The sequence below is a fragment of the Elgaria multicarinata genome, chromosome 2 (genome assembly GCF_023053635.1).
Source record: "Elgaria multicarinata webbii isolate HBS135686 ecotype San Diego chromosome 2, rElgMul1.1.pri, whole genome shotgun sequence".
Classification (NCBI taxonomy): Eukaryota; Metazoa; Chordata; class Lepidosauria; order Squamata; family Anguidae; genus Elgaria; species Elgaria multicarinata.
Window position 1 is genome coordinate 165,720,868 of NC_086172.1, and position 27,911 is coordinate 165,748,778.

A 27,911-nucleotide genomic window follows, 5' to 3' on the forward strand; every position below is an offset into this window, starting at 1 on the left:
CTAATCATTAGAAACCAGAACAGAAATATAACTTTTTAAAAAAGAAAGAAAGAAATCTGTATTGGGGCTATAGGCAAATCTGAGTGTTCCTTTGCAGAAACGTGGAAGAATATCCCAGAGTCACGTTCTGAAATTGTGTTCTTTCTGTTTTGTACCTTGTCCTGAAAAGACCCTTTTCATACCCGTGCAGAAATCTTTATCTCTTTGTGTTTGGCAGGACTGCATATAAAAATGAATGCGCTTTAAGGATTAGTGTGCAATCATCTGACCCCTCATGTTTTGTCTTAAATTAGTTTCTGCTTCTTCCCCTCCGGCTGACACACAGGAAATTGCATATCAAACTTTACTCTTCTATTCTTTCTCTCTCACTCAACCCACCCACACTCTTAAACAAGCTGGGTCTTCTTTTATTCCTGGTATAGAATTAAATTGACATGCTGGTGCCAGGCCTGGCCTTGGAAAGAGGGGTTTGCAAAACATCTGATAGCTTTGAATGACATGCTTGGAAAGTAGTGGTGGTGGTGGGAGTGTATGTGTGTGTTGCATCTCTGGGTATTTCACGCTTGTTTCATGGGTATATGGCAGGAGCAGAAGTCTCCCCCCCCCCCCCAAGTGGCAAATGGCAATAGGAACCTTTTGTAAATGACTGTTTCTCAGACCTTTGAAACTTTAGCCATCCTTCTGTTTATGCAGTGGAGGCGGATGGCTCCAATGTCAGTGGAACGGTAAATCCGCCCCGGGTTTCAGTCAGAACCAGTTAGAACTCTAAAGTTCCTATATGTTCAGTCTCTCATGCATAGTCAGTAGTGTTGCTCACACACAAGCGTAAACAAAGCAAGAGCTCTTTCTGGTCTCATTTCCTGAAATCGCCTTGGGATGAGGACGCCATCCTCAATCTGCTTATGCCTTAAGATTCCCTCCTCCTTTGGAGATGAGATGGACATCAACTAGAGCAGGACTTTTTTCTTTCCTTTTTCTTTTTTGGCTGTGGTGCCCCAGTTATAGATTGTCCTCTCCAGACCTTTTAGGATGCAATCCTGTGCATATTTAGACAGAAAAAAGTCCTCCAGCTCCGAGCATGCCTCAGCCAGCCATGCTGACAGGCCCATGCTGGGATCTGTAAGACTTTCTTCTGTTTAAACATGCGTAGGATTGCACCTATAATGCATTTCAAATGGCTTTTTAAAGAATTGTACTTCAGGGTTTTATCTATTACTGTGCTGTTGGTTTGATTTATTTGTTTTTTCAATGGCTTTTGTATTTTTAACTTCAGGGCAGAAGCTATCGTGATGAAGGACAATATGTAAATATTTTATATAAATAAATACATGGTACAGCCTCCCACTAATCCAGTGTGTATCTGCAAGAGCCCACTGCAAGGATGGCATTGACTGTACAGCCTGGATTACTGGAGAGAGGGAGCAGGGCTGGTGCTACCATAGAGGCCACTCAGGCGGCCGCCTAGAGCGCCAAGCTAAGAGGGGCGCCGGGCACAGCGCAGCACTCGTGCGCATTGGCTGTGAGCCGGCCCGGCCCGAGGATTCAGCTGGGCCTGAACGGGCGAGATGGCGCCCCGCGCCCGCCCAACCGAAGCAAAGTCAGGGACGCTGAGGTGGGGGTGGGGTGGCTCCACGTTCAGACTTCCGGAACACACCCGGAAGAGAGAGAGAGAATGTATGGGTGAATGGGGTGCATGGGGTCTTTGAGTGAATACATGTGTTCATGTGTGTGTTTGTTTGGAATGAGTGATGCTGAGTGTGTGTGTGCACACGCACGTGTGAGTTGGGGGGATGATTTGGAGGTGATATTCCTATTAAATAATGCATTTTAGACCCATAGACATTCGTTTCCAATTGGTTTGCTATAATTGGCATGACGTATTTCTTGCACTTTAAAATAAATTTAGCAGTTTCAAGTTTTGTGCTTCTTATTTTTTCCAGGAAACATATGTTCTTAAAAATCAAAGTTGGCATTTTTGGGGTGTGTGTGTGTGTGTGAGTAGCTCACCTTGCCTAGGGCGCAAATTAGTCTGGCACCGGCCCTGAGAGGGAGGCCTGCTCAGGATCCTGTTCCTTCCCTCAAGATAAACCAAGTCTCACTGAGGGCTTGCAAATCCCAAGCAGCAAGCAAAGGCAGGTCTTTCATACATCATATAGCCACAGGCCTAATTCGGGCCTGGTAGTCTCCCCACTCACATATGGGAGTACACTGGGGCCACCAGTGGGGCTGTAACCCTCTGTGAGAGGCGCCAGTTGGTACCAATCAGTGCCTACGTGTGGGGCCGATGCGGCAGCCATGGTGTTCGCAATTCTAATTGCCATTTTTCAAACGGACGCAATGGCCCAAATCACAGTTGTCGTGTTTATTGCCCTCCTGTGGGAGGAAGCAGTTGTATATGTGGATAGTAGAAGATGCAACATCCAGACTTACTTATGTGTGGCAGATTTCGACTTTGCAGGTGCCCCCAGCGGAAACAATCCCTCAGGTAAAGAAGGAGAAGCACAGTACTCAGGCTGCGAAGAACAGAGCCAAGAGGAAACCTCCCAAGGGAATGTTCCTTTCTCAAGAGGACGTGGAGGCCGTCTCCGCCAACGCAACAGCCGCCACCACTTTGCTGAGGCAACTGGATATGGAATTGGTCTCCATCAAGCGACAGGTACGAGCGTTTTCCCTGCGACAAAACGCGTATTTTTTAATCATCCCAGACATATTTTAAAAAGGAGCTGCCATCAGTCTCAATTTTGTGGCTCCCTGGAGGATTTATAGCCTGGACCGAGATGTTTTGCATCGGGATGAGGCTTGATTAACAAGCTGTCAGCTGAGCAGCGTGCCTCAGAACTTTTATTTTAGCTTGGCTTTCTATTTACAGTGCAGCAAGGTGGTTTGCCAGCTTCCTGTCGCTTCCCCAAGATGCTACTACAGCGTTCTGTAAATCACAGTTTCTTTCTTTATACTTCAGGCTGATTTTTATTTTGGAGAACATTTGTACCAGCCATTTTTTATTTCGTTTTTTGGCTTCCTCGGTTACTTTATTTCCCCCCATCTCTGGCTTGTATAGCAGTCTTCCACATATTCTAGGCCAGAGGTATGAGTAGGAGAGCATGTGTTTCAACAAGATTAGCACATAGCACAGGGATGAAGATCATCTGGCTACGGGGCACCCCAATCCACAGAGCTTCGGCTGTGGGGTGGTATATAAATGTAATAAATAAATAAATAAAAATCCATCCTGTGCAGCCTCTTGGGGGGGGGTCCTTTGGGGGTGGAGCTTAGGCACCAAACCCCCGCCTCCTGGAGGAATCCCTTCGGAAAGCATTCCTTTGTTGATATCTCCAATCTGATATAGGATATCTGAGTGGGGTTCCTCTGCTGGTGTGGCCCTGCAGCGGAACCCTCAATATTCTCTAACATCGGAGAAAGTTGCATAGGGATGAGAGGTGGTAGGACTCATCCACGCTGGAGATAAGAACATAAGAAGAAGATCAGACCAAGGGTCCATCTAGTCCAGCATTCTGTTCACACAGTGGCCAATCAGCCATCGGCCAGGAATAGCAGATGCTCTCTCCATGTGTGGGCAGGTCCCAATGCCCCGGGAAGGGGGTGGGGCATGCGAAGACAGGGTACAGCCGAGCTTAGACTCCGTCTCTCCCCATCAGAGGAGCAATGGGAGCTATTCCAACTCAGCTTCGCTGCATGCAGGGTGTCTCCAGCCAGGAGAGCCCACCCACAGCAAAACCTGGTCCTTGGGCTTGGGCCAGGGAGCAAATTACGTCAGGTTAGGCATAGTCACTCCCACTGATGCCAAGGGTGTGGCCATGCCCACTCTTCTTCATACAAAGCAGTGGGTGGGTGGGTCATCCGTCCCTCCATCCAAAAGTAGTTCTGCACCTCTGCTGTAGGCACTCAATGGCACAAGATGACATTAATTCCACTGTGCCATGACTGTCAATGTAACCTCCGGCCACTCCCGTGGGCTGCTTCTTTGAAGGGATTGCTCGCCACTATTTGCCAAGTATGGACCATCCAGTGACAGATACGAGTGGTTGCCAAGGGAGACGCTTCCATTCTTCCCCCTCCTCCCAGGCTTTCCCTATGGTGTCTTTATTGGGCCAAGAAGCAGAGGCCCAGTTTTCTTCCTCCCAATTGCTGCAATGGAGGAGGTTCTGTCTTCCTTCCCCATGTTGCTTGGTTGCACTCGTGATTTGACTCCGCACTTTTGAGTTATTTTAAAGGAGGATTTCTCACATTTTAAAAGAAGTGCAGCAGCATACCCCTTCGTATGTGATATTTTTGTAATACTGCTCCCTTTTCCCTTGAACCAGTTTTCAGTTGTCAGATTTGAATCATTTATACACATTGCACTACCTTCATTACAGACAGTGAAATTTTAGCTTCTGTAAAATTTGGCCAGACATTCGGTTCCGCTATAATATAAAGTGGGGTGTGGGAAGGAGCCAATCACGTGAAATGATCAACCATTTTGTGATTGAATCTGGACTAAGGCTGCAGTTCCATTTCAGAGTAAATACCATTGAACTTCTGAATAATCTTGCATTAGGGTTGTGCTGTAAATTACCGTAACCATTTCTGTCACATTCTACACTTGCCTACACCCATCACTGATGCAGCTTTGGTTGCATATGCGGATAAGCACAGTTAAAAACAAATCAAAATTAAGTAAGTAAATACTCAAAATCGTACACATTCATTTTTCTACATTTGTATCTTGTTTTTGTTTTGAGGCTTTTTCCCCTCTCTAATAGATGTGCAGTAGGAAAACCAAAATTACATTTCTTAAAAAGCTCGATGCAATATGCATCACGAAAGACTGGAAATGAAGAATGAGAGTCACTAAATTTGGGAGGGGCAGACTCGCCACTACTATAGGGCTATGACAGAGAAATAAATAAATAAATAAGTTGCTGAAAATTCTCTACTGTCATAACTGTCGCTGCCTCAGATCTCTTTGTAGATGTTTTCTGATGCTTTCATTATTTCTCCACTCATTCCATTGGGTTAGAACAGCCTTCCTCAGTCTGGTGCTTTCCAGATGTGATGGACTCCAACTCACATTACCTCAGCCCAGTCAGCCTGATTACCGTGCCGGTTGAGGTTCATAGAATCATAGAATAGTGGAGTTGGAAGGGGCCTATAAGGCCATCGAGTCCAACCCCCTGCTCAATGCAGGAATCCATCCTAAAGCATACCTGACAGATGGGTGTCCAGCTGCCTCTTGAATGCCTCTAGTGTGGGAGAGCCCACAACCTCCCTAGGCAACTGGTTCCATTGTCGTACTGCTCTAACAAGAAGTTTTTCCTGATGTCCAGCCAGAATCTGGCTTCCTGTAACTTGAGCCCATTATTTTGTGTCCTGCACTCTGGGAAGATTGAGACGAGATCCTGGCCCTCCTCTGTGTGACAACTTTTCAAGTATTTGAAGAGTGCTATCATGTCTCCCCTCATCCTTCTCTTCTCCAGGCTAAACATGCCCAGTTCTTTCAGTCTCTCTTCATAGGGCTTTGGGAGTTGATAGGAGTTGTAGTCCAATTCTAGGTTGGGGAAGGGTGATCTGGAACGAGGACTTAATGGGAGTCTTGTGAGAATGGCTGTCGATGAAAAGAGTTTGGCCCACCTCCTGTTCTTCCTACGCTCTGTCACATCTATTAAACAAGAAGCACATAATGTGATAATGCTGGGCACAGAGATGTCGTGTCACACCTTGGGGGTTTGCCTTCAAAATACAGATTGCCAAAATTCGGTGGCAAATTGCCACCTTTCCCCTTTGCACTAGCAAGCGGTGTTGATGTACTAGTGTTGGTTTACATGAGTGCAATGTCATTAGTGCTAGCGCTGCACCAGCAGTGGACACATCTGGAGAGGAACCAGTTGGGGAAGGCTGGACTATGGGAATAACCCTTCGACTTGCATGCTTCCTCTCTCTCCTCTGATTCCGGGATCTCTACGCTCTGTTGAAACTGAGAGTCTATAGAAACTGACACGTCTCAATATAGCTGCTGAGAATGCTTCAGGACATGGCTTCTGTGTCCTTTCATCTATTTTAAAGTTTAAAACTTGCTTGCTTTTTTGGGGTGGGGAAACATGCACTCACCACTTTTAAATGTCTTACACTACCTCTCAGCATAAAGGTCTTCAGGGGCAAACGTTCTCTTTAATTCAAAGGCCAAGTGATATTTCTCCAATTATTCCCTAGTGAGACTTGTGGCCTTTGAACTGTCTCAAAGAATCCGCCTGACCTGCACGCCTCAATTTTAACCATTCTCTTAGATATAGATATAGATATATCTTAGAAGCCTTAGAAAAGCTTAGATCTTGCACAGGCATGCCCATTAAATTAAAGTTCTCATTTCTTCCTTGGAATCTTTCAGCTCTGGAGGAAACTGCAGTTCTCAGAGCAGCAGTGACAAAAATAACAGATCTGGGGTGGGTGTGAGGGAGGTTTTAGAGAAAGGAGAAAGTGTTGCAGGGAACTTGCAGAGGGGCTTTTTTTCTAAAGGAAATGGTGCTTTGGCTGTTATCTGTATTGGTAAAAGAGCCTTTCTTTTCAGATTCAAAATATCAAGCAAACAAACAGTGCTCTGAAAGAGAAACTCGATGGTGGTGTAGAACAATTTAGGCTACCAGAGGTAAGTTTGCATGCTAGTGGAACATGGTGTTTCCCTCTTTTCTCAAGCTTACAAAAGGTGGTGTGGATGGGGGTGGAACCTTGGTGATTTCTTACCTGCTGTCTTGGGACCCTGGGCCTCATCAAGGTTAATGACTCTGCCAGCGTGTGTTCAGAGAGAGAGAGAGACCTGGCTTTTTTTGCATGTAATGCTAAAGCAAGGTTTCGCACTATGATAGTTTCCTCCAACCTAGTGCTCTCCAGATGTGTTAGATTGCAGTGGCCATGCTACCTGGAAATTATGAGAGTTGCAGTCCCAACACATCTGGAGGCACACCGGTTGGGGAAGGTAACGAGCCTTTGACTTGCATGTTTCCCCCCTCCCTGCCCTTCCTTTGGCATAACTGTGAAGAGGAGATCAGAAGCACCTGCTTCTACTTCTCACTAGCCAGGGCTCTGTGCTACATCAGAAGCTTGGGTAACTCTGGTTAGTTTAAATGATGGTTTGTTTCAACAAGCTAGGATCAAACCATGGTTTACGAACCTGGCTCATAAGTACAGCCATCTCCCTCTTCAGTCCTTCTCTCAACATATGGAGGTCAGGGGCAGAACCATGCTTGTGGGCATAATGTTGGGGTGGACAAAGTACTGTGGGTTTATTGTCATGACCTCAGCCTTGAGCTCAGAACCTGTGGAGGATGGGCCACCCAAGCCCAAGGCTGTTGTAGCACTAGCTAAAGAACTGAATAGGGTTCCTGATACTGAACCTGAGGCTACTGGTCAGGAGCCGAGGGAACCCAATCCAGGACCCTCACACACAGCTTCCTCCAAGCTCAGTTTGCCTGAGGAGTCAAGTACTTCCTGCTCCACTGTGCCTGCTCAGTGGTCCAGGGAGTGCACTAGGCAGGAGGCCACAGAATGGAGGAGAAAGGGAGACTGCCAAGGAGTTAAGTCACACACTGCAAGGAAAGTGGAGCTTGGGAGGATTGGACTAGATGGAGGGATTCATAAGGCCTCAGTTCTCGCCGTCCAGTCTTTATCAGAGGAGGTGGATTGCTTAGAGCTTTCCCAGTGATGAGGGAGTGGAATTTTTCCCAGTGCCTTATTTTTCCACCTATAATTTCCCATTCCATATGTCCGTAGTAAATACAAATGGGTGTCACTTGGGGGTCCATGTTTCTGCTCCTTATGCATGCCCATGATGAGGACCATCACCCTACGCCAAACATGACCAGAGGAGCTCCACCCCTTCCACGTGGAGCTGGGAAGGAGGCAGCATCCATTCCTGCATTACACTGCATTTCGGAGTGCAGGAGGTTGTGGTTTTGGCCCTGAGCTGCCGAGGCGTTTGGTGGCCCAGTGTCAAAATGAGCTGCCTGGTGCTTGAGAGGAAGCCTGACGAAATCTGGAGCTGAAGGAGAGGGTGGGGGTTGTCCCTGCCAGTTGCCCTGGGCTGCGGCTGCCCTCTTGAGCTCCTCTGAGGCCCACTGGAACTGCAGGGGTGTTCCCAGACCCCCACCCCACCTCAAATGCGGGAGCCAGAACGGGGGAGAAGGACACATTCCAGGTCAGAAACACAGCAAAAGGCAAAGTCCTCCAAGTGCCCTCAAATTTTGGTTCGGCTGTCAAGGCCAGCCGAAACTCGGAGCCCTGCATCCAAGCCTGTGCTTACATCACCTGGCTGCCCCTTTTGCTCTCTCCTTCTTTCCTCTTGCCATTAACTCATTGTTGTTATTAACTAAATAATGAATTGCTTCTCCCATTTAACTGAAGAGATTTTGAAGGGGGGGGAAACATGCTGAGAGGAATAATGCAGCCTCTATTTAACAAATGAACGTTTGCTTCTTCTGGCACAAGCAATTTGTTCACTGTATTCATTTGTATACCGTTGTCAGGCTGGGGTTTGAGAGCAGATCTGTTACTTAAGTAAATGATTCCATTTATTTATTTTGTGACTCCTAGGTTACACTGAAATTTAATGCACGCTGGACCACAGACGAGCAGCTTCTTGCTGTTCAAGGTATGGTACTGCAAATCTCCGTTTACGTATTTATTCATTTATTTATTTCGGAGGAATTCTATACCGCTTTTCATTTTTTATAAATCTCAAAGCGGTTTACAAGATAAAATCATAACAAGGTATAGTACAACTAATTGTCAATAAAACGGTGATGAAACAATAAAAATCATAGAATCATAGAATAGCAGAGTTGGAAGGGGCCTACAAGGCCATCGAGTCCAACCCCCTGCTCAATGCAGGAATCCACCCTAAAGCATCCCTGACAGATGGTTGTCCAGCTGCCTCTTGAATGCCTCTAGTGTGGGAGAGCCTTATTAAGCCTTATTAAATCTTATTAAATCTTATTAAATCTTAAGCCTTATTAAATCTTATTAAGATAATCAGGGGGTAGCTGACAATGCCAGAGGCCAAGGAAACACATGAGTCAACACATGCGCTTTCAGTCAGGGGTGGGCAGAAGGTAGATCTTTTTGACTTCAACTCCCAGAAGCCCCTGCCAATGTGGCCGGTGGTGAGGAATGCTGGGAGTTGAAGTCCAAAACATCTGGAGATGTAGTTTCTGACGTCCCCTATTTGAAGACATTGGTAGAAGCACACTCAATAGGAGCCCACCTGATCTCAGAGGGGAGATCTTTCCACATGGTGGGCAGCACAAGTGAGAAGACCCTCCACACCATGGCCAAACTAAACCCAGTAGCCTGGGGTGTAGTAAGCAAGGCCTTCCCCTCAGAACATCCACCAGTTGCTGGGGAACATGGGCGGGAGGGTGTTGTTGCACCATGTCCTGCTTTGTTGGTCTCTGGTCGACAGCTGGTTGGCCACTGTGTGAACAGAGTGCTGGACTTGATGGTCTGATCCAGCAGGGCTCTTCTTATGTTCTTACTGGTTCAGCCTATACAGGAGAAAGGCCGTCTATTGGAGGGTGACCCTTTATGGATACATGACAGAGAACTTCCTCATCGACCCAATAAAGAATTTATCTACATTCCTACTTACTATTTTCCTGAAAGTCTCAAGCGTGATATACGTTTACAAGCTACAGCTGAAGCTGTTCCATTATGGCCCGGTTCTGGCTCTATCCCTGCCCGAATGCCAGATGCAAGATCATTGATGCCTGACGCATCGCACAATTTGCTGGGAGAGGGGAGGAGAGTTTTGTTGGACTTACTAGCCCCACCCACATGCCTCATACTTCCCACGCTCCTTTTGCAAAACAGGCAAAATGTATACACGTGCTTGTTGTGCTGTTTTAAGTTCTAACCTGTGTTTGATTTTTTTTTTTTAAAAAAAGTAAGAGATGGACCGTAGCGCAGTGGTAGAGCACCTGCTATGCATGCCGAAGGCCCCAGGTTCAGTCTGTGGCATCTCCTGTTAGGGCTAGGAAAGACTCCTGCCTGAAACCTTGGAGAGCTGCTGCCAGTCAGTGTCGACAAAACTGGGCTAGCTGGACCAAGAGTCTGACTCAGAAAGAGGAAGCTTCCTTCGGCTAAAATCCAACATAAATCATGACTAACTTAAGTCCCGTTCATTTCAATGGCTCTACTTTAAGTAAGACCTATGCTGGATTTTGCCCTATGTTTTAAGTCTTCTTTGTTTCTATTTTTAATAATTTTGAGTGATTAATCATTTTGAGAACCCTAAATTCTTATTATCTGAAATAGAAAAGCGGGATAAAAAGGATTGGAAATAAATAAATGAAATATATACAGGTTGCAGAGTTTTACTTTTCTTGGTGCATTTTTAAAAATTCAGAATACACATGGCGCTGGATGTATCTCTTAAATCTTTTGTCTGACTTTTAAGTTTTGTTTACTGTTGCCTGACCATTGAGATGGGGTTCATTCATTCCATTCATACCTAGTTAATCCACTTCTCCACCCCTTCCCCATCTCATTCCGACTTCTCTACCACGTATTTAATGCAGTGCTGTCAAAGTATTGTCGGCACAAGCTGTCCTATATTTAATTCCCCAACCATCCCATCATTTTTCATTCACAGATTCCATTCACTGACACAGATGTTACAGATTTGGTCTTTGCTGAGTGTTTTCTAACTATAGTTCTAACTATAGTATTTAGGAAGCCAGTGAAGTATCTCTAACTGCTTAATACACTTCAAACAAACCATACACAAAAATTGTTCTAGGTGACTAACAGGAATTATTAAGGGAAAATATTTTGATCATTTTTCATTTTATTAAAATATATACTTACTGCATCAAAATATAACATGTTGCATAGATAAATAGTACTTTGGAGCATTGCTAGATTCTTAAATTTCCGTAGCTTAACAGGAAATAGTATTTCCTAAGTATAAGTTTCCTATTCATCTCTGACAGATACAAAACCCTGGTGAGCTTCCAGGAAGAAGCTTTCTCATTCCAAAAGCAACACATACTTATACCATTTTCTATAGAGATTACCACATTGCTAATATTTTCTATTTTCCCATAAATTGGAGCTCCCAGTCTTAATTATCTAATTCTTTTTAAACATTCTTTAAAAAATGTACAAAAAATGCTCAAACGAATACTTTTCAGGCCAGATAGATCAATTCTGAATCATAGCTTTGAGAAGATAATTCCTTAATCAAAATTTGAGGACACCTTTGACCCTGTGTCTCACCTGTCCATTATTCAGATAACATATTGACCCAAGTGATGCGGCTTTCACTCAGCATTTTCTCTTTGAATACCATCCAGGTGAGGGCTGTCGAACCTCTTTCAGCCTGAGGGCTGAATTCAGTTTTGGAGATGCTCTCTGGAGGCACATTCCAGTGGTGGGCAGGTCCAAGGCAAAGGAGGCAGGGCCAAAATTACCAAAAAAATTAGCTTAAAGCTCTTAGCTGTAGAAGAGGCATTTCAACCTTTTAGAATGGGGGGAAATGTGCAAAAGCCAGAAATCTACAAACAAGCAACTGGGAGGAAGGGGGTGGGAACAGGACAGAGTGGGGCTGGCCATCTGGGGAACCCTAGAGGGCCAGATAGGGATCTCTGTTGGGCCACATTTAGCCCACATGCCTGAGGTTCAATACCCCTGACCCAGGTCATCTTCACAATTGTTTCTGATGCCAGTTAACCCAGAATTCATTGTGAACCTGCTTGTGTCTTTGAATGCCTTCCTTTTAATACAATTGCTACTTTTTCCTTATTTACATTTTCCAGTTGTTAATTACTTATTAAACATTTTCAGTTGTTCATCACTTGGGATTTCATGATAAGACATCCTGTATTGTTTTGAGAGAGGTGGGCAAGGAATTTCTCAATAGTCTTCCCAGCAATTCCAGTAAAACAAAATCAACAATACCTCCAATGTTGGAAAGAATCATGCTGCAGCAAGCCACAGCAGCTGGCATGCTGCTAAAGCAGACTCCCCCCAACCTGGTGCTTTCCAGATGTTTTGGAGTGCAACGCCTAGCATACCCAGCCGGGCATGGCTGATGGCTGTGCTGTCTAGAAATGGCAGGCATATCTGGCGAGCACTAGGTTTGGGAAGACTGTTGGACTAGGACCAGAGACCTGGATCTATGAAGCTAGGGACTGAATTCAGTTTGGGAGAATGTGTCCATCACTGGGAGGCACATCCCAGTGATGGGCAGGGCCAAAGCAAAGGAGGCAAGGCCAAAATTACCAAAAATAGCAATGCAATCTTGAGCCAATCATTCCCTCTCAGCTTGGCATGCCTCAGAGGGTGGTTATGAGAATACAAAGGGGATGAACGCATACTGCTATGAGCTTCCTAGAGAAGGAGCAGGACGGAACTATAACATAGGAAACAATGCTAGTTTGAGGGTTGTGAACCTTTAATCTTTGCACTGGTACAACTTGTCCACCTGTTTTTCTTTTGTAGCCATCAGGAAATACGGACGTGACTTTCAAGCAATCTCTGATGTGATTGGAAACAAATCCGTGGTGCAAGTGAAAAACTTTTTTGTAAATTACCGGCGGCGTTTTAACATCGACGAAGTCCTACAGGAATGGGAAGCAGAACATGGCAAAGAGGAGACGAATGGAACCAATACACAGAAACCTGTAAAATCCCCTGATAATAATACCATTAAAGTGTCTGAAGAAGAAGAAGAGGTATTGGGTTTTTTATTTCTTTTTACTTGAGGTCAGTCTTCATTTACTTGTCAAACCTGGATGATTATTTGTTTGGCAAGACCAACTCTTTTTTTGGGGATAGCATTATTGCTTAGCCGTGCTGTTTGAAAGCTGGCCAGTCATGTATTAAAAATTAACTGCCTTTGGTTTTGGTATGTTTAGATGTTGTCAACTATTCAGTGATTCTGAGAACGATCTCGAAGTCTGCAAAATCAAACTAAAGTTTGGTCTACTGTAAAAACAAACAAACACAAGAAAGATAGTGTATGACAAAATTATACCCTGTAGTGTTGGCCTGCATCTTACTTACTGTAATCACATTTGAAAACCAATTTGTCTTTGGGTTGCTATATTTTTTAAAAATTACTGTTATTAAACAACTGCAGTGCTTCCAAGGGTTCTCATGCACATCGTTTGAGCTGTTTGTTCAAAATACTAACATGAGAATTGGCTTGTAAACATCTCAGTCCACAGTGCTTTTAAAAAGCCAGTATCAGATCCCCCGAGAATCCTTGTTTTTGCAGGCAGAACACACCTTAGTTACTGGACTGCGCTTAATCAGGGAAGGGAATGGCTCTCTCCCCTGCACCCCCAATGCAGAAAGGCTTCGCTGCTTCACATATTACATATGGATTGATTACTGTGCTCTTGGCTTAGAATCAGAACTTATCCCACATAGGCCTAAATGAGCTTGACCCAGGTATATTACAAATTGATCACCTGGATAAATTTATTTATTTATTTATTTATTTGGCAATTATAGCCTGCTTTTCAACAATTGTTCTGAAAGGTGGTTACAACTTAGGACACATTTGAGCATGGGATTGAAAAATTGAGATTGCTTTCTCGAGCAGGAACATACCTATTTAGCAGTCGGAGGCAACAGCAAAGTCAGAGGCTTCTTTATAAACATGTTCCTTTTAAATAGTTTTTGTCTCCACTTTCCCAGAGCAGATCCTCTGCCTTTGCAGCTATCTCGCCCCACAATGCATCTGAGGAAGGCTGCTACACTTAGGGGCCTTCCTCAGACACATTGAGGAAAGATGCCCCCCACCACCACCCCTGAGAAGTGGGGTGGGAAGAATTAAAAAAAACAACACCCTGTGAACTGCTCTGAGAGTTTCGGTTATTGGGCAGTATAGAAATGCAGTAAATAAATGAAAAATAAGCCTGTGATGGTCCTACTGTCTCTGACTGTTCAAAAAATAAACAAGTTCCCCACCTCCAAAAGTCATCAGAAGCTCTCCACCCTATTTGTATCTCTCTGTCACTCTTTGGCCCTCCCACCCTGCAATTGTGCTGAAAAAAATCTCGTGAGAATGTTTGGTGCAGCCGTATCTTGAACCCCAGGTCTGATTCTGAACCTTTGCTCAACAGGAGTTTTCTGTGCCACCTTATCTGGGAGATTATGTAAACTGTACGACATATAACAAGGATGGGTCATAGTACTCGCCTGACTTTAGATGTATTGGTTTGTTTTTTATAAACTAAACTGTGAAAATCCATTAGTTTACACATGTTCTTGTGCAAATAGCAACTGTTATGGTGGCTTGCTTGAGCAAGGTATACTTTTATTCTGGGAGGTGTAAGCATTTCCTTAGTGAGGTGGTGGAACCCTGTTCAGAGTCCCCTAAATTGAGGAATCAGAACAGCTATGGACCCACCCACCCCCATTCCCCCACCCCCTTTTTAATGCTGATGTTCTGAAGCTGTGGGAAACGTCCCCAGAGGACCCATGCCATAGCACTTCTCTTATTTTTCAGGAGAAAGTATTAGGCTCAACTTTTACAGCTTCCATTTCAGGCCAGCTTACTGGTCCAGGTTTCTTAATAACTCCGGGTTTCCAATAGCAACGTTTCGCTGAATGTTACACGGCTGACGACGGTGGCAATAGCGCTTCATGGTTCAGCAACTCTGTTTGTTTATTGACTGAGAAATCCATGAATGAAGGGTATGAGCAGAGAGTAACAGCTGACTCCTTGCTCTCACGTTAGCGGTCTGTGGGTTTTTCTTTTTTGTGGGGAGGGGGCGCTTCTGCTATCTTTGTTTCCTTGGGGATGGAAAAGAGGCTTGGAATGTGCATGTAATGTTTTCTGATTTTTTCGATTTTTTCTTACCACCACCACCTTTCTCTTCTCTTCCTCCAGGCTACTTCCGTTTTGGATGTCAGATATGCATCTGCTTCATGAGAAACTCAGGTAGCCGGGAACAATTTTATGTTTTGACTACTGTGTTACCCACGATATCAGGTATTAGCAAAACCTCAGACAGCCATCTGCATCATATCTCTGTGGACAAGCAGCTATTACCAAAAAAAGAAAAAAGGGGGAGAGAGAAACAACAGATCACAAACAAAAGGCAAACGCTTCTGCTCCTGTGCTATATTTGCCTTAATTTTCTCCTCAGTCCTCCCTACCGCCGCCACTGACACTTCTGCAATTCCTCGAACAAGTTCTCGGTTTTCAACGACGACCCATTTTACTCAGCTACTCCTTGAACCATCTACACACCGGTGTGTTAAACCACAATCAGACAACCTTCCTTCTCTTTCTCCTGCTCTGAAGTTACCTCCTGACAGCAGGGGCATTTCTAAAACTTACCTAATAGGGTATTAGTATGTATTTCTATATGGCCTTGTGTGATTTTGGCTTTCTTTCTGATGTAATCATTATTCATAAGGTGACTTTTTCTGTTCACGGGTGAGCTCTCTGATAAGAAAAGTGTTGTGCATACACCAGTTTCTCTGAAGTCAGGGGAAACGATGGGGACATATTATTTCATGGCTGCAAACGGTAGGAGTACGGTTCTCTCCTCGTGGCTGTGTCCAACTCCTTTTTAGAAAGCTCGCCGATTTTAATTGTGATTTTTATGATTATTATAATTATTGTAATGGGCCTTTTTATTTAGTGCAAAAGGGATGCGCAGCCTGTAACCTGCTTTGAAATAATACACACACACATACACGGCATTTGGCGTACTTGCATTATCCAAACTCAATACAGGTGAGTTTGTTTGACCATCTAGGGAATTAAGGCAGAGCAGCAGTTTTTTCTATGTGGGAATTCTTTTGCATCTGGAAGGTATTCTTCTCTTCTTAAAGTAAGGCCTCTTCCCTCTTTGGAATGAATGGAGGCTGCAAATTGCTTGCCTGGATGGGAGCTTAGCCATGGCATTGCAGCAGCAGATGGCAAACTTAGAAAAGGGAGTTTCAGTCCTTAAAATTTCAGTCCTTAAATTTACACAGAGGAGATTCCAGAGCCATCTTCCTGCCCTGTATTTTATTCTCCTTGTTCCCACCCCTGAAGCTCTTTTTAATATTATTCTTACACAGCCTTCCCCAACCTGGCACCCTCCAGAGGTGTTGGACTATGGGTGTTGTAGTCCAACACCTCTGCAGGGCACTGGATTGGGGAAGACTGTTGTAGCTGAAAAGTGATATTTCATACTTTTGTTTATTGTGTATCATATTAGGGTAAAAACTTCAAAAAAAAGTTGAGCTCTTCTCTCTCAGCCCCATTAATTTAAAGTTCGCCTTCACCAACTAAAATTGACCCACACCTATTAACATCTATCAAATTAAAGTGAATCAAATTTTGCAACCTTAATTCATGCTTAGTTTGGGATACCAAACACCACCACAACTATACCACAGGAGGAGGGGAGGAATGTCCAGTCATAACTCTGTTTCCTGAGGTAATGTAAATGGCTCTGTACCTTCCATTTTAATAATTATATTTATACACACACACAGAGTTGAAACACTACTGGTGGCTTATCCCATATGAATCTGCATTAGTCTACTACATCAACCTCTCCTGTGAACTTAAGTAGCTCTGAAGCTTTTTTAAAAATATTTTGGCTAATTTCCACTATGCATGAGAAGCTGAAGCCAGGGGAAGATGGTAGTCAGCTGGTAGACATTTGTGGGTGGCCACTCCCAGTTACTATACTATATAGCAATAGCCCAAGCACCCGCCCATTTTGACATTATTCATTAGAGCAACATCCCCCAACTTAGTGCCCTCCAGACATTTGGATTACAACTTTCATCAACCCCAGCCAGCATGGTGATGGATGGGAGCTGGAGTCCAACACATCCAAAGTTTACCAGGTTGGGGAAAGCTAGCTTAGAGGCTCATGAACAGCCCCTAAAGTCAAAGTTATGTCTAGCCACATGGAAATACCTTTTAAACAGGATTTGCTTCCATCTTCATAGCAATTTCCTGAATATTACATGTAGAAGTCAAGAGCCTGTTGTTTTATCCAGGGTAAAAAGAACTAAAAAAAGAGAGGAAGTTATAATCCAATAATTACATAGAATCATAGAATAGCGGAGTTGGAAGGGGCCTACAAGGCCATCGAGTCCAACCCCCTGCTCAATGCAGGAATCCACCCTAAAGCAGTACAAAGCAGTAAAGCATACAATAGCTTTCTCCAATCTGGTCCCTTGCAGGTGGGTTGTATTGCAGTTCCCATCATTCCCATACTGGATGGCCATTGGGAGTTGCAATCCAACCCATCTGGAGGACAACAAGTTGGAGGAGGCTGAAAGACAACAATGGAAACAAGCCAGCTAGTCTAATACGAAACAGAGAAATTAAAGCATGCAAATGATAAAATTATTGTCCCCCTTCTTAATTAACTCCTAAGTGACACCTTCTTGTGCCTGTGATATCTGAACCAGATTACCAGCTCTGGGAACTGTTTTTCTTTTGTTTGTTTTTAAATCCTAGCCTATGTGTGTTAAATCGACTCTGCTTCCTGCCAGGGAAATTTATATAATGAGTAGTTTCTTCCAAGTGCTGTGATGTTTTAATCGGCATGTTTTAATCATGTGTTAAGGATATGGGTTTGGGATGCCACTCGTCATTTTGGGGAGGGGGAGGGTAAACTGATGGGGTTTTTTAAACAAAAACAAAATCCAGCCACAATACTAGGCAGTGTGCAATTTTATGAAATTAGAAATATTTCTATGTAAATGTTTTATATTAAATTAGCAAAGGATATGAGAGCCAGATGGATATGGCTTGAATGATCTGCCTCAAAGCCACGGAGAGCTAAAATGTGTGATCATTGCTTTACGTGATGTATATATTACCGGACTGTACCATATTAGTCTGCAAATGGGAGGGGTTTGAATATATGAATATTGGATATTTGAAAGCTATCCTCCAATTTTGTTAAAAATATATCTGAACGTAGAACATACTGATGTTAGGGAGGAGGCTACGGCTAAACCTTCTTCCTGACGTGCTAAGTTTGAATATGTAGAGAACATTTCCAAGGGGTAACACTCTGTCACAGACGGCTCCTGTAGGTGGGATTACACGTACAATATTTAAGAACAGCCATTCCCAGTGTCGTACCCTCCAGATGTTTTGGATAACAGAGTCACATCTGCTTTAGCAGAATGTAGGGATTGTAGTCCATCACATCAGGAGGGTGCCACATTAGGGAGGTCTGACTTAGGCCAACCTTAGTTGGAAACTGAAAGTGTGAAACCTATTGCATTGATAATTTATACTGAACAATCAAGAGAGAAATTTCTAAATACTTCTAAATTATTTCAAACAAGCCATGACCTAAGGTAATATTTATTCTGATGTGTAGATTTCCTAAAGCAGATTTATAATTAGCTTCTTTCCTCCTTCCTTATTACTTTGAACTCCATAAACAAGACTTATTTCATTTTCTTCTTTCTGAGATACTTTTACTAACTTGCTTAACATTCGATTCCATGTCATGCTGGAAGGGAGTTTCTGGAACTTGAATTCCTCACCTCTCCTTCCTCCAGCAGGTCCTAGAGCCCCCCACCCCACCCCCAAATGCTACACAGGGGACCCTCATATACAGAAGGCACCAGGGACGGAGTTGAAGGGGATCCCCAAAGATTGAGTGGTAGTGCCTTCTGTGAGCTAGAAGGTCCGCTTGCTGGCAGAATGACACCATTGGATGTAACCCCAAGAGTTTGCTAGGACAAAGCTGAAAAAGGCAGAAGTGAATTAGGTGAACTGTTGCTAGAATATAGATGAATCGGGCCATATTTTTCATTATTATATGTGACAGTTCTAACATTTGATTCCCCACCTGCAGTCTGAATTGGCACAATTCAGCCGTAAGGTTACTGATCATGTGGTTTAGCTCTGAGTGCAAATATGTTATGTTGCTCTTTTGGTAAATCTACCAAACAATATGATCAGAAAAAGATGGGGTTTGGCTTGATCCCCTGTGGAAATCAGCACAGAATCCCTCTATGAGGAAGATAAATTATGTATATTCTCTCACCTTCTCGTTGCTACCTTGTTGTAGACATGAATACAATAGAATAATACTGATTCCCCCCCCCATTAATTGAATTATGCCTGCAACTGTTTCATTATGAAATAGAATAAATTATTTAGCTTTTACTGTTTTTTGTTTTGTTGTTCAAGCGTTATTTTAAGCGAGGCTCTGTGTTCTGATTTAGAAGGGTCCATAAGATTACTACATAATATGTAATAATTCACTTAAATCTTGTTTTCCTTAAACTATTAATGTGAATGTTAAAATTATATATATATATATATTGTGGAAGATGGAAATTTTTATTTCTTCCTAAGTATAAGTTATTGTGATTAACTATGGTATCGCTATGAAAAAAGTGGTACTTTTTTTAAAAAAAAAACATTTAGTTTTAGAAATCTTAACAAATGTATTGTATATGCACCAAACTTTTACATTTGTTCTATTTAATTTTTAAATATAGTTGTGTAACATGCTAGTAAATTTTTCGTTCTCCTACCCCCCAACCCCACCCCCTGGCTGACACACACACACACACACTTTATTCATCAAAATATCTTGTTACTTGAATATTATATCTTAACAGGTCTGAAACACAGCAAAAATCTGTAATCCAGAGCCAAGGAAGGAAGTGATGTATGTAACATATAAAGTGTATTGTTTAAACAGCTTCTGGCAACATTGTACAGTCATATGCTCAGCAGTAGCTAAACTGGTAATGCAGCTGTAAAGGCTGATATATGTAATTTCAGGAATTTTAAAAACTGTTTAGTAAAGTCCCATTCTTTTGCATTTGAATCCATATATGAGCCCCTTTCACACCTTTGTTCCATGTGTTTACTTAGGCCTTAGCTAGACCTAAGGATTATCCCAGGCAGGTCGTCCCTGCCTGCTCCCGGGATCCCCTGTGTGTCATTTGGATGCACAGGGATGATCCCGGGACAATCCCAGGATATAAGCCTTGTCTAGCCATGGCCTTACTTGTGGAGGGAGAAGAGGGTTGCACCCACTGCCCCCATCCCTCTGACCTTTGTGTGATTGCTTCCCATGTCACTCCATCCATTCAGTGGAAAGTGTGATTGTGCTCTCCTCCTATGTACAGGTAAGCATCTGTGGGGGGTCTTCAGTGTGATCAGGAACCCTGAACAATCAGGTTCCTGATCATGTTGAACACCCCTAGACATGGAAGGAAGATATGAAAGGGATTAAGCTCTGTCTGCTGATCAGTGTACTGTCTGCCCTGATGCTCAACCCGTCCTGCGTGCCTCCTCGGAAGTCAGGTAGCACGCTGCTCCCACTGTCTGTAGTCCTATCTGTTGTCCTTTCCCCTTCCATTCTACAACCTCAAGTAGTTAATGGCAAGATGTACCAAAAATGTCAATCAGAAGGTGCTTGGTTCAAATTCCAGCCGCCTCAATTTGGAAAACACTGGTAGACGGCTTGCTTGGGGCATGCGTGATTCTTGTAGGGTGAAGGTTTACATGTTTTCTTTCAGCAGCCAATCCCATGCAAGAAGTTTCTCCTTTTGAAACTAAACAGTTGTCATGTGACGTTGGAGGAGTAGGGATGAGCAAAATTGTCCATTTGGGTTCTGTTCGGTTTCTCTTTTTTCTGACCTTCAGTTTGGTCCCATTTCCACATCACTGTTTCGTTACCCTGACTTGTTTACTACATAGTTAAGTGTAGTTAAGACTTCATAATTTAAAAAAACAAAGCAAAAACCACATCAAAAATTAGGAAAGTAGAAAAAATCATAAGAGACAGAAATTTTTCTGATTCTATATTTTTAAAGCATTTAGCGTGGACTTGCAGCAAGGTTAAAAATGAGTGTCACTATTTTTAATGATAAACAAAAGTCACAATTTTCTTAGTTTAGGTGGTTGAAATCCAGTAACCTTGTGCAATGCCCTAAGCCCCAAGTATCCTTTCTGCTACTCCCTGGAAACAATGCAGCTTCTTTTTTTTCTGGGCACAATCCACCATGCACTGGCACACTGAATAGCCTCCATTGAGTTCAATGGAGCTTGTACAAGAATCCCTTGGGTTGTAAGCATCCCTGGAACAGGGAGCCGCTGTACATCAGCAGTGCCTGTTGGATTGATGTCACTGTGGATAGTAAAGCACAATTACAGCGGAAGATGCAGTTCTGAAGACAGAGGTCAGTATATGTCTATGCATGTTGTATATTAATGAGTGTTTACATTCATATTCTCCTCAAATTTAAATTTATACTGGAGTGTATAGTATTCCACTATGTAGATTTTATGAATTTTGTTAAATTCTCATAGACCGCTTACAAGATTTCCCTTCTCCAAAATTTTATGATGTTTAATGTTAAGTTTGCAAATATAATACAATTCTGTATAGCCTTTGAAGTGATAAGAAAATATGCATTGGGGGAGGGTTTTGTTTTTTTTAAAGTGTGTAGTAATAATGCTGTTGTAAGTAATATTTTCCATGTCTTCTCTCTCTCTTTCTCTCTCTCTCTCTCTCTTTTGGGCCTGTTCTCCCCCTCCCCGCCCTATTATTTAGCACACTTACTGTGATGAATGTGCATAGAATTATAAAACTGCTTAGCCACTGAAAAGTAACAGTTTGGGGACTTTTCTCTCTCTTTGAATTACCAATTTACTGTAAGAGGAATTGTAACAGGGAGGGGAGTTCACGATTCATTTCTGAAAATCTATACAGTTCATTCTTCTATGATTTCCAATGTTTGCTGACATGAAATTAAAAAAAATCAAGCCATTATGTAATGCAATGTGTGTTAAAAGCCTCCTCATTCCGAGCTGGATGGGATTGGGTCGTATTTGTCCGTCAACACTGTGGTACCTCACCCAATGGAAGTGCAGTGAGAGTTCTGTTGCTGGAATTACCCATCCAGTTGAGGGATTTCCTTCTTCTACCCTCATGTTGTCAGAGGTAACTTGGGCCCTTTCTACACCTAAGGATTATCCCAGGAAAATGGAGGGATCGTCCCTGCCTACTCCCGGGATCCCCTGTGTGTCATTTGGATGCACAAGGATGATCCCAGGGAAAAAGGCAGGTGTAGAAATGGCCTTGGTTGTTGCCATCAGTAATATCCAACCGTGTCATTCTGCAAACTCAAACAGTGTTAGAGGAGCTCCACCAAATCTTCCTGTTGTGCAACTGCTTGTGCAATTGCGCTTGTGTAAATGTGACTCTAGTTGGATTCTCCTCAGATACTACTTTCCGCCAGCACAACGTAATTGGTGCTAGCAGAATGGTGCAGTTGGATACTGCCCTATGAAAACACTTAACCCTGAAAAGAATGATATGGGAATTGAATTTGTCCAAACCGTGCTGGATAAACAATACTGAATTTAGTTCTTAAAAAATAAATCAGCAATAACTTTATATCTGTTTGTATGAAGTCAACCAAGCCAAGTAGGTGATCAGAACAATATATATATAATTCTATGCTCTAGTCAAGCCTTCCCCAGCATGGTGCCCACCAGATGTTTTGGAATAAAACTCCCATCATCCTCAGACAGCAGGGCCATTGGTCCAATCCCATCTTGGGAAAGAACCCTAATCATGATGAAGTTCTATTATCTCCATAGCGAAGGGTTGACAAATTTTGGCTGTCCTTCCTGACCAACCAAAACTTGGTGACCTTCAGGACCCTCCTCCAGCTCAGAGCTGGAGTGGGAGGCAGAGACTTGGGCCACAGCTAGACCTAAGGTTTATCCATGGATCGTCCAGGGGTCAAACCTGTTCATCTAGGTGACACACAGGGGATCCAGTGCTCAGGCAGGGGCGAACCCTGGATGATCCCAGGAGAAACCTTAGATCTAGCTGTGGCCTTAGTCTCCTTCAGCTTCTAATGGGTAGTTCTGAGCACCCCTCAGCACAGAGCCAAGCCTCCACCTCCACCTTTCCCCTCGAAGCTGAAGCGGGGAGTAATAGGCGTATCAGCACAAGTCATCTTTGAAACAATGAAGAAGATCTGAGTGTGAATTTCCTGTGGCTGAACACGTGTGTGTGTGTGCATGCAACATTTTTATATGTGTAATATAAAAATATGAGTTTATAGTTCAGTGGTAGAGCACCTGCTTTGTATGCAGAAGGTCTCAGGTCCAATCCACATCATCTCCAGGTTGGGCACCCTTGACACTTCCAAATTTGTGTTTGTTCCTGGCTCTTGGGGCTGCAATTTCCATTTTCCCCTCCAATCCAGATGTGTGTATTCCATTGTACATGTGGTTTTCCATGACAAAATGCTAATCCAAATGTTGGACATGAAATGGTCCTATTTTCCAGGCTTCCATTGTAATTATGGTGTCTTTGTGTGTGTATCTGGCTTCAACTTTCTGCCTATCGTGGAAGTGCCCTAATAATACTGACTGTCCTCCTTGAGAGTGAGACAGTGAAGGCACCACACCATCTCTCTTTTTCATTAAAAGCACACAACATCACACCAAACAATCCTGTTTTTTGGCCTTGCAAAAAGAACAAAAGCCTCAAATACCATCAAAGGATTTCTTCTGTTTCACCTTTTCATAACATGTACACCACACTGACAACAAAGGTCCGCATAGTTAAAGCAATGGTATTCCCCGTAGTAACCTATGGCTGCGAGAGCTGGACCATAAGGAAAGCTGAGCGAAGGAAGATAGATGCTTTTGAACTGTGGTGTTGGAGGAAAATGCTGAGAGTGCCTTGGACTGCAAGAAGACCAAACCAGTCCATACTCCAGGAAATAAAGCCAGACTGCTCACTTGAGGGAATGGTATTAAAGGCAAAACTGAAGTACTTTGCCCACATAATGAGAAGACAGGATACCTTGGAGAAGAGGCTGATGCTAGGGAAAGTGGAAGGCAAAAGGAAGAGGGGCCGACCAAGGGCAAGATGGATGGATGATATTCTGGAGGTGACAGACTTGACCTTGGGGGAGCTGGGGGTGGCAACGGCCGACAGAAAGCTCTGGCATGGGCTGGTCCATGAAGTCACGAAGAGTCGGAAGCGACTGAATGAATAAACAACAATGGTAAATTACTGTAATAATATGCATCCATTACCAGCTTAAGCTGGGGTTTTTAAATTATGATTTATAACATTTTTTTACCACCCATTAGCCAAAGTGCTCTGGTTGGTTCACAAACAACAAGTACAACCATTCCTGGATAGGGATAGCTGTGATCCGTGCATGGTTAACCTCAAGGCTGGACTGTTGTAATGGGCTTTATGTGGGGCTGCAATTGAAATTGGTTCAGAAGTTGCAGTTAAGTGCAGAATGCAATGGCTAGATTGCTTAATGAAGCTTCCAACTTGACACATAGGACTCCTGTGCTGCGAGTTCTGCATTGGCTGCCAGTGAGCTACTAACACATGTTCAAGGTGTTACTGTTGGATTAACAGCTCAAGTCCAGGTTACCTGAGAGAACACCTTCTTCCGTACAGGCCGCCCTGGTCTCTGTATTCTGTGAAGGAGGCCTTGCTTACTGTTAACATTCTGGTTTGGCCTGTATTGATGCTGGTTTGGCTGTGACAAAATGGTATTTTATTTTGTTGTATATTTGAGTGTTTGGTTGCGGGCTTGATTTCTTTTACAGGCAGTGTGAAGTAGGTGGGAGAGGGGAGTTAGAATTTAAACAGTTTGAATGGTGTCTTCTGATTGGCTGCTCCATTTTCAGTTGCGCGTGAGAGAGGCTATAACTGCCATTGGATTTATCTTTGCGGGTTAAATAAGGACCGGCTGTCAGAAGGGAAGGGTTAGGGAATCCGGGAGTGGTTAGTTTTCCCTTGGAGGTGGAGGGAGGCATATTTATTTTAACACCCTGAAACTTAAGTTGTATTTAAACACCCTTATTCTTATAAATAAAGTTTTAAATTTTATTTTAAACCACGTTTATCTCGGTCTTATTTGTTGAAAATAAAAGGGTTAAATGAAACCACAAAGGAAATAAGATGAAGGTTGGTGATATTCACACTCACAGAGAGGTTTAAAGTTCCCTCTTGAAAAGGAAGAGGGTGATGGCAGCATCACAGAGGGGGCTGAAGTTACAGGGGCCCTTTCTATTGTAGGACCCACTACGTGGAATGCTCTCTCCCTTGAAATCAGGTGCACATCCAGATGTGGAGTGTTTCCAGCGACAACTCAAAACAGGCATTTCCTGAGTTTTCTCAGACATTTCCTGAGCACTAGCATTGCCCCCTGGTTATTTTAATGAGATTTCATTGTTTTATGACTTTTATTGATTTTTTAGGGTATTTCGTCATGTTTTTATCTTGTAAACCACTTCAGGGTGTGTGCTTTTTTTTTTTAATTAAAAGTGGTATAAAAATCTTATGAATAAATAAATAAATAAATCACTTCACAAACAAATGTCAGCCATTCCAGGGAGCTGTGCACTGTTGTAAATAATTAAACAATGATATTCTAGCAATTGTCAAAGGATTCCAAATGAGCTCTTGATTGTCTTTGAGTACTGAGTGTTTCAGATAACCCAAGAAAAACCACTTTAGGCTGAAGAGGAATGCTGGATCCAATAATCCATGCTATCGTTTCTGTCCAACCCACCTCAACTCCCACCAATAAATCTTTAAAAATTGCAGTTCCACCAAATATATAAAAAGCGTGTATCCCTCAGATTATGCTGTCAGTGTATATTTGGACAATCCGAGAGATTACTCAATCTTGCAGGAGTATAATACTGTTGGTGTAATGTCAACAAAATCATTTCACGTTGAGACACATGTTGGATGCAACAGCCGCAAATCAACTGGAAAGTGATTTTCCTTACTTACCATCCAAAGATCCAATAAAATCTAACACATTATGGACTGCAAGCGTATACTCTTGTGGGGTGGGCTTTTATAAACTGTTCAAAAGGTGTTTAGCTCTGCTACCACATTTACCTCATAAAACATTTTATTTGGACAGATTGAAACAATTGACTTGTTAAACTTTCATTTTCCGACTAGTCAAATAATCGGGGTTATCTTTGGACCCTGCCATTTTCAGTACTCATCAAAAACTACAGGCATTCTACTATGAGGCAAGAACAGTTATGCCACCAAGCTATTTTGTCTTTTCAGTGTGTACTTGCCAGAGAAATTGACTTCAGGAAGATAATTCATGAAAAAGGCCCCGGGGGTGGGGGGTGGGTGGAATAAAGCCTTAAAATGAATAATTGGTCTCTTTAGAAGATGCTGGCAATAGCATTGCTCCATTAGGATGAATCAAGAGAATGACAAGATAAATCTTGTGTGTTCTGGCCATGTGTTCTAGTTTACAGGTCATCTGGTCAAACTTTTCCACTATGTTGAGATGTACTATATTTCTATTTAAATTATAGTCATTCATTGCAAATGTAAATTTCTACACATGAATTAGCATATGCAAATTATGTGCAAATCTGCAAGGTGATATTTTTCCTCTTTTGGGGTGATGTGTAAGTGGCTACCTAAATAATATCTTTAACAGGACCAATCACAATATTCAACAAGCTCGTCTTCAAGCTTGATGTTATGTTGAAGAAAAATAGCAAAATGGGGAGGTACTGTAGGTGTTTTGGAGTATGGTAAGAAAGCTCCAGTGTGGGCCATGGTAGAATTTCAGAAATATAGAAAGTGTAATTTTCAACATTTCTGTATCTAAGGTTTTAGTCTTAAAAGTAGGGTGACCATATGAAAAGGAGGACAGGGCTCCTGTATCTTTAACAGTTGCATAGAAAAGGGAATTTCAGCAGGTGTCATTTGTATATATGGAGAACCTGGTGAAGTTCCCTCTTCATCAGAACAGTGCAGGAGCTATAGTAGAGTGACCAGATTTAAAAGAGGGCAGGGCACCTGCAGCTTTAACTGTTGTGATGAAGAGGTTCTCCATATATACACATGGCACCTGCTGAAATTCCCTTTTCGATACAACTGTTAAAGCAACAGGAGCCCTGTCCTTTTCATATGGTCACGCTATTAAAGGCAGCCTAAAAATAATTTTAAATAAAATAAATTTCAGAATTAAAATAGAACTTTTTCTTTCATGACTCATAACATTGTATGTATGGGATGGAATTGTATTATGTGTTTTGGAGGGGAGCTATTTTAACTTCTTTTTTTTACTGGGGGGCCAGAAAAATTATGCTTGGGGCCCAGAGCTGGCCTAAGACATTTTGCTGCCTGAGGAAGACAAGATGGCGCCTCCCCCAATTCCACATACAAAATCTGACCAGATTGGGATTTTACGTCACCATTGGTGCCAGGGCAAGGTCCTCAACCTCATCTGAGGACAGTAGGCTAGCTTAGGAAGTGCAAGGCAGGCTTCATCATACACATACTTCTGCCTGCCTCCTTTCCCTCAGCATCTGCTGCCTGAGACGGCCACTTCAACCCTGCCTGATGCTGGGGCCAGCCTTGCATGTGCGCCACTATACAAATCTGGTATAGAATATGTCATCTAGACCATTTCCATCCATATTTAAATAAAATACTGTGGCTTAGGTCTTCAGTTCATAGAATCATAGAATCGTAGAGTTGGAAGGGGCCTACAAGGCCATCGAGTCCAACCCCCTGTTCAATGCAGGAATCCACCCTAAAACATGCGTGACAGATGGTTGTCCAGCTGCCTCTTGAATGCCTCTAGTGTTGGAGAGCCCACGACATCCCTAGGTAACTGCTTTCATTGTCGCACTGCTCTAACAGTCAGGAAGTTTTTCCTGATGTTCAGCTGGAATCTGGCTTCCTTTAACTTGAGCCCGTTATTCCGTGTCCTGCACTCTGGGAGGATCGAGAAGAGATCCTGGCCCCCCTCTGTGTGACAACCTTTCAAGTATTTGAAGAGTGCTGTCATGTCTCCCCTCAATCTTCTCTTCTCCAGGCTCAACATGCCCAGTTCTTTCAGTCTCTCCTCATAGGGCTTTGTTT

At 43.0% G+C, this 27,911-nt stretch overlaps 1 protein-coding gene across 2 annotated transcripts in view; it reads left to right on the top strand.

Moving 5' to 3' along the window:
• RCOR1 (REST corepressor 1) overlaps nt 1-21,776 on the top strand; it is a 164,332-nt gene extending 142,556 nt beyond the window's left edge. Inside the window, exons 8-12 of one of the 2 annotated variants that reach the window (XM_063118071.1) lie at nt 2,444-2,656; nt 6,566-6,643; nt 8,584-8,641; nt 12,490-12,722; nt 14,891-21,776. In XM_063118071.1, the coding sequence (XP_062974141.1) occupies nt 2,444-2,656; nt 6,566-6,643; nt 8,584-8,641; nt 12,490-12,722; nt 14,891-14,932 (624 nt within the window). In that variant the 3' untranslated portion in view covers nt 14,933-21,776. The remainder of the gene's footprint in view (nt 1-2,443; nt 2,657-6,565; nt 6,644-8,583; nt 8,642-12,489; nt 12,723-14,890) is intronic. The other variant, XM_063118072.1, reaches the window with a different exon arrangement.
• Nucleotides 21,777-27,911: the final 6,135 nt, after the last annotated feature.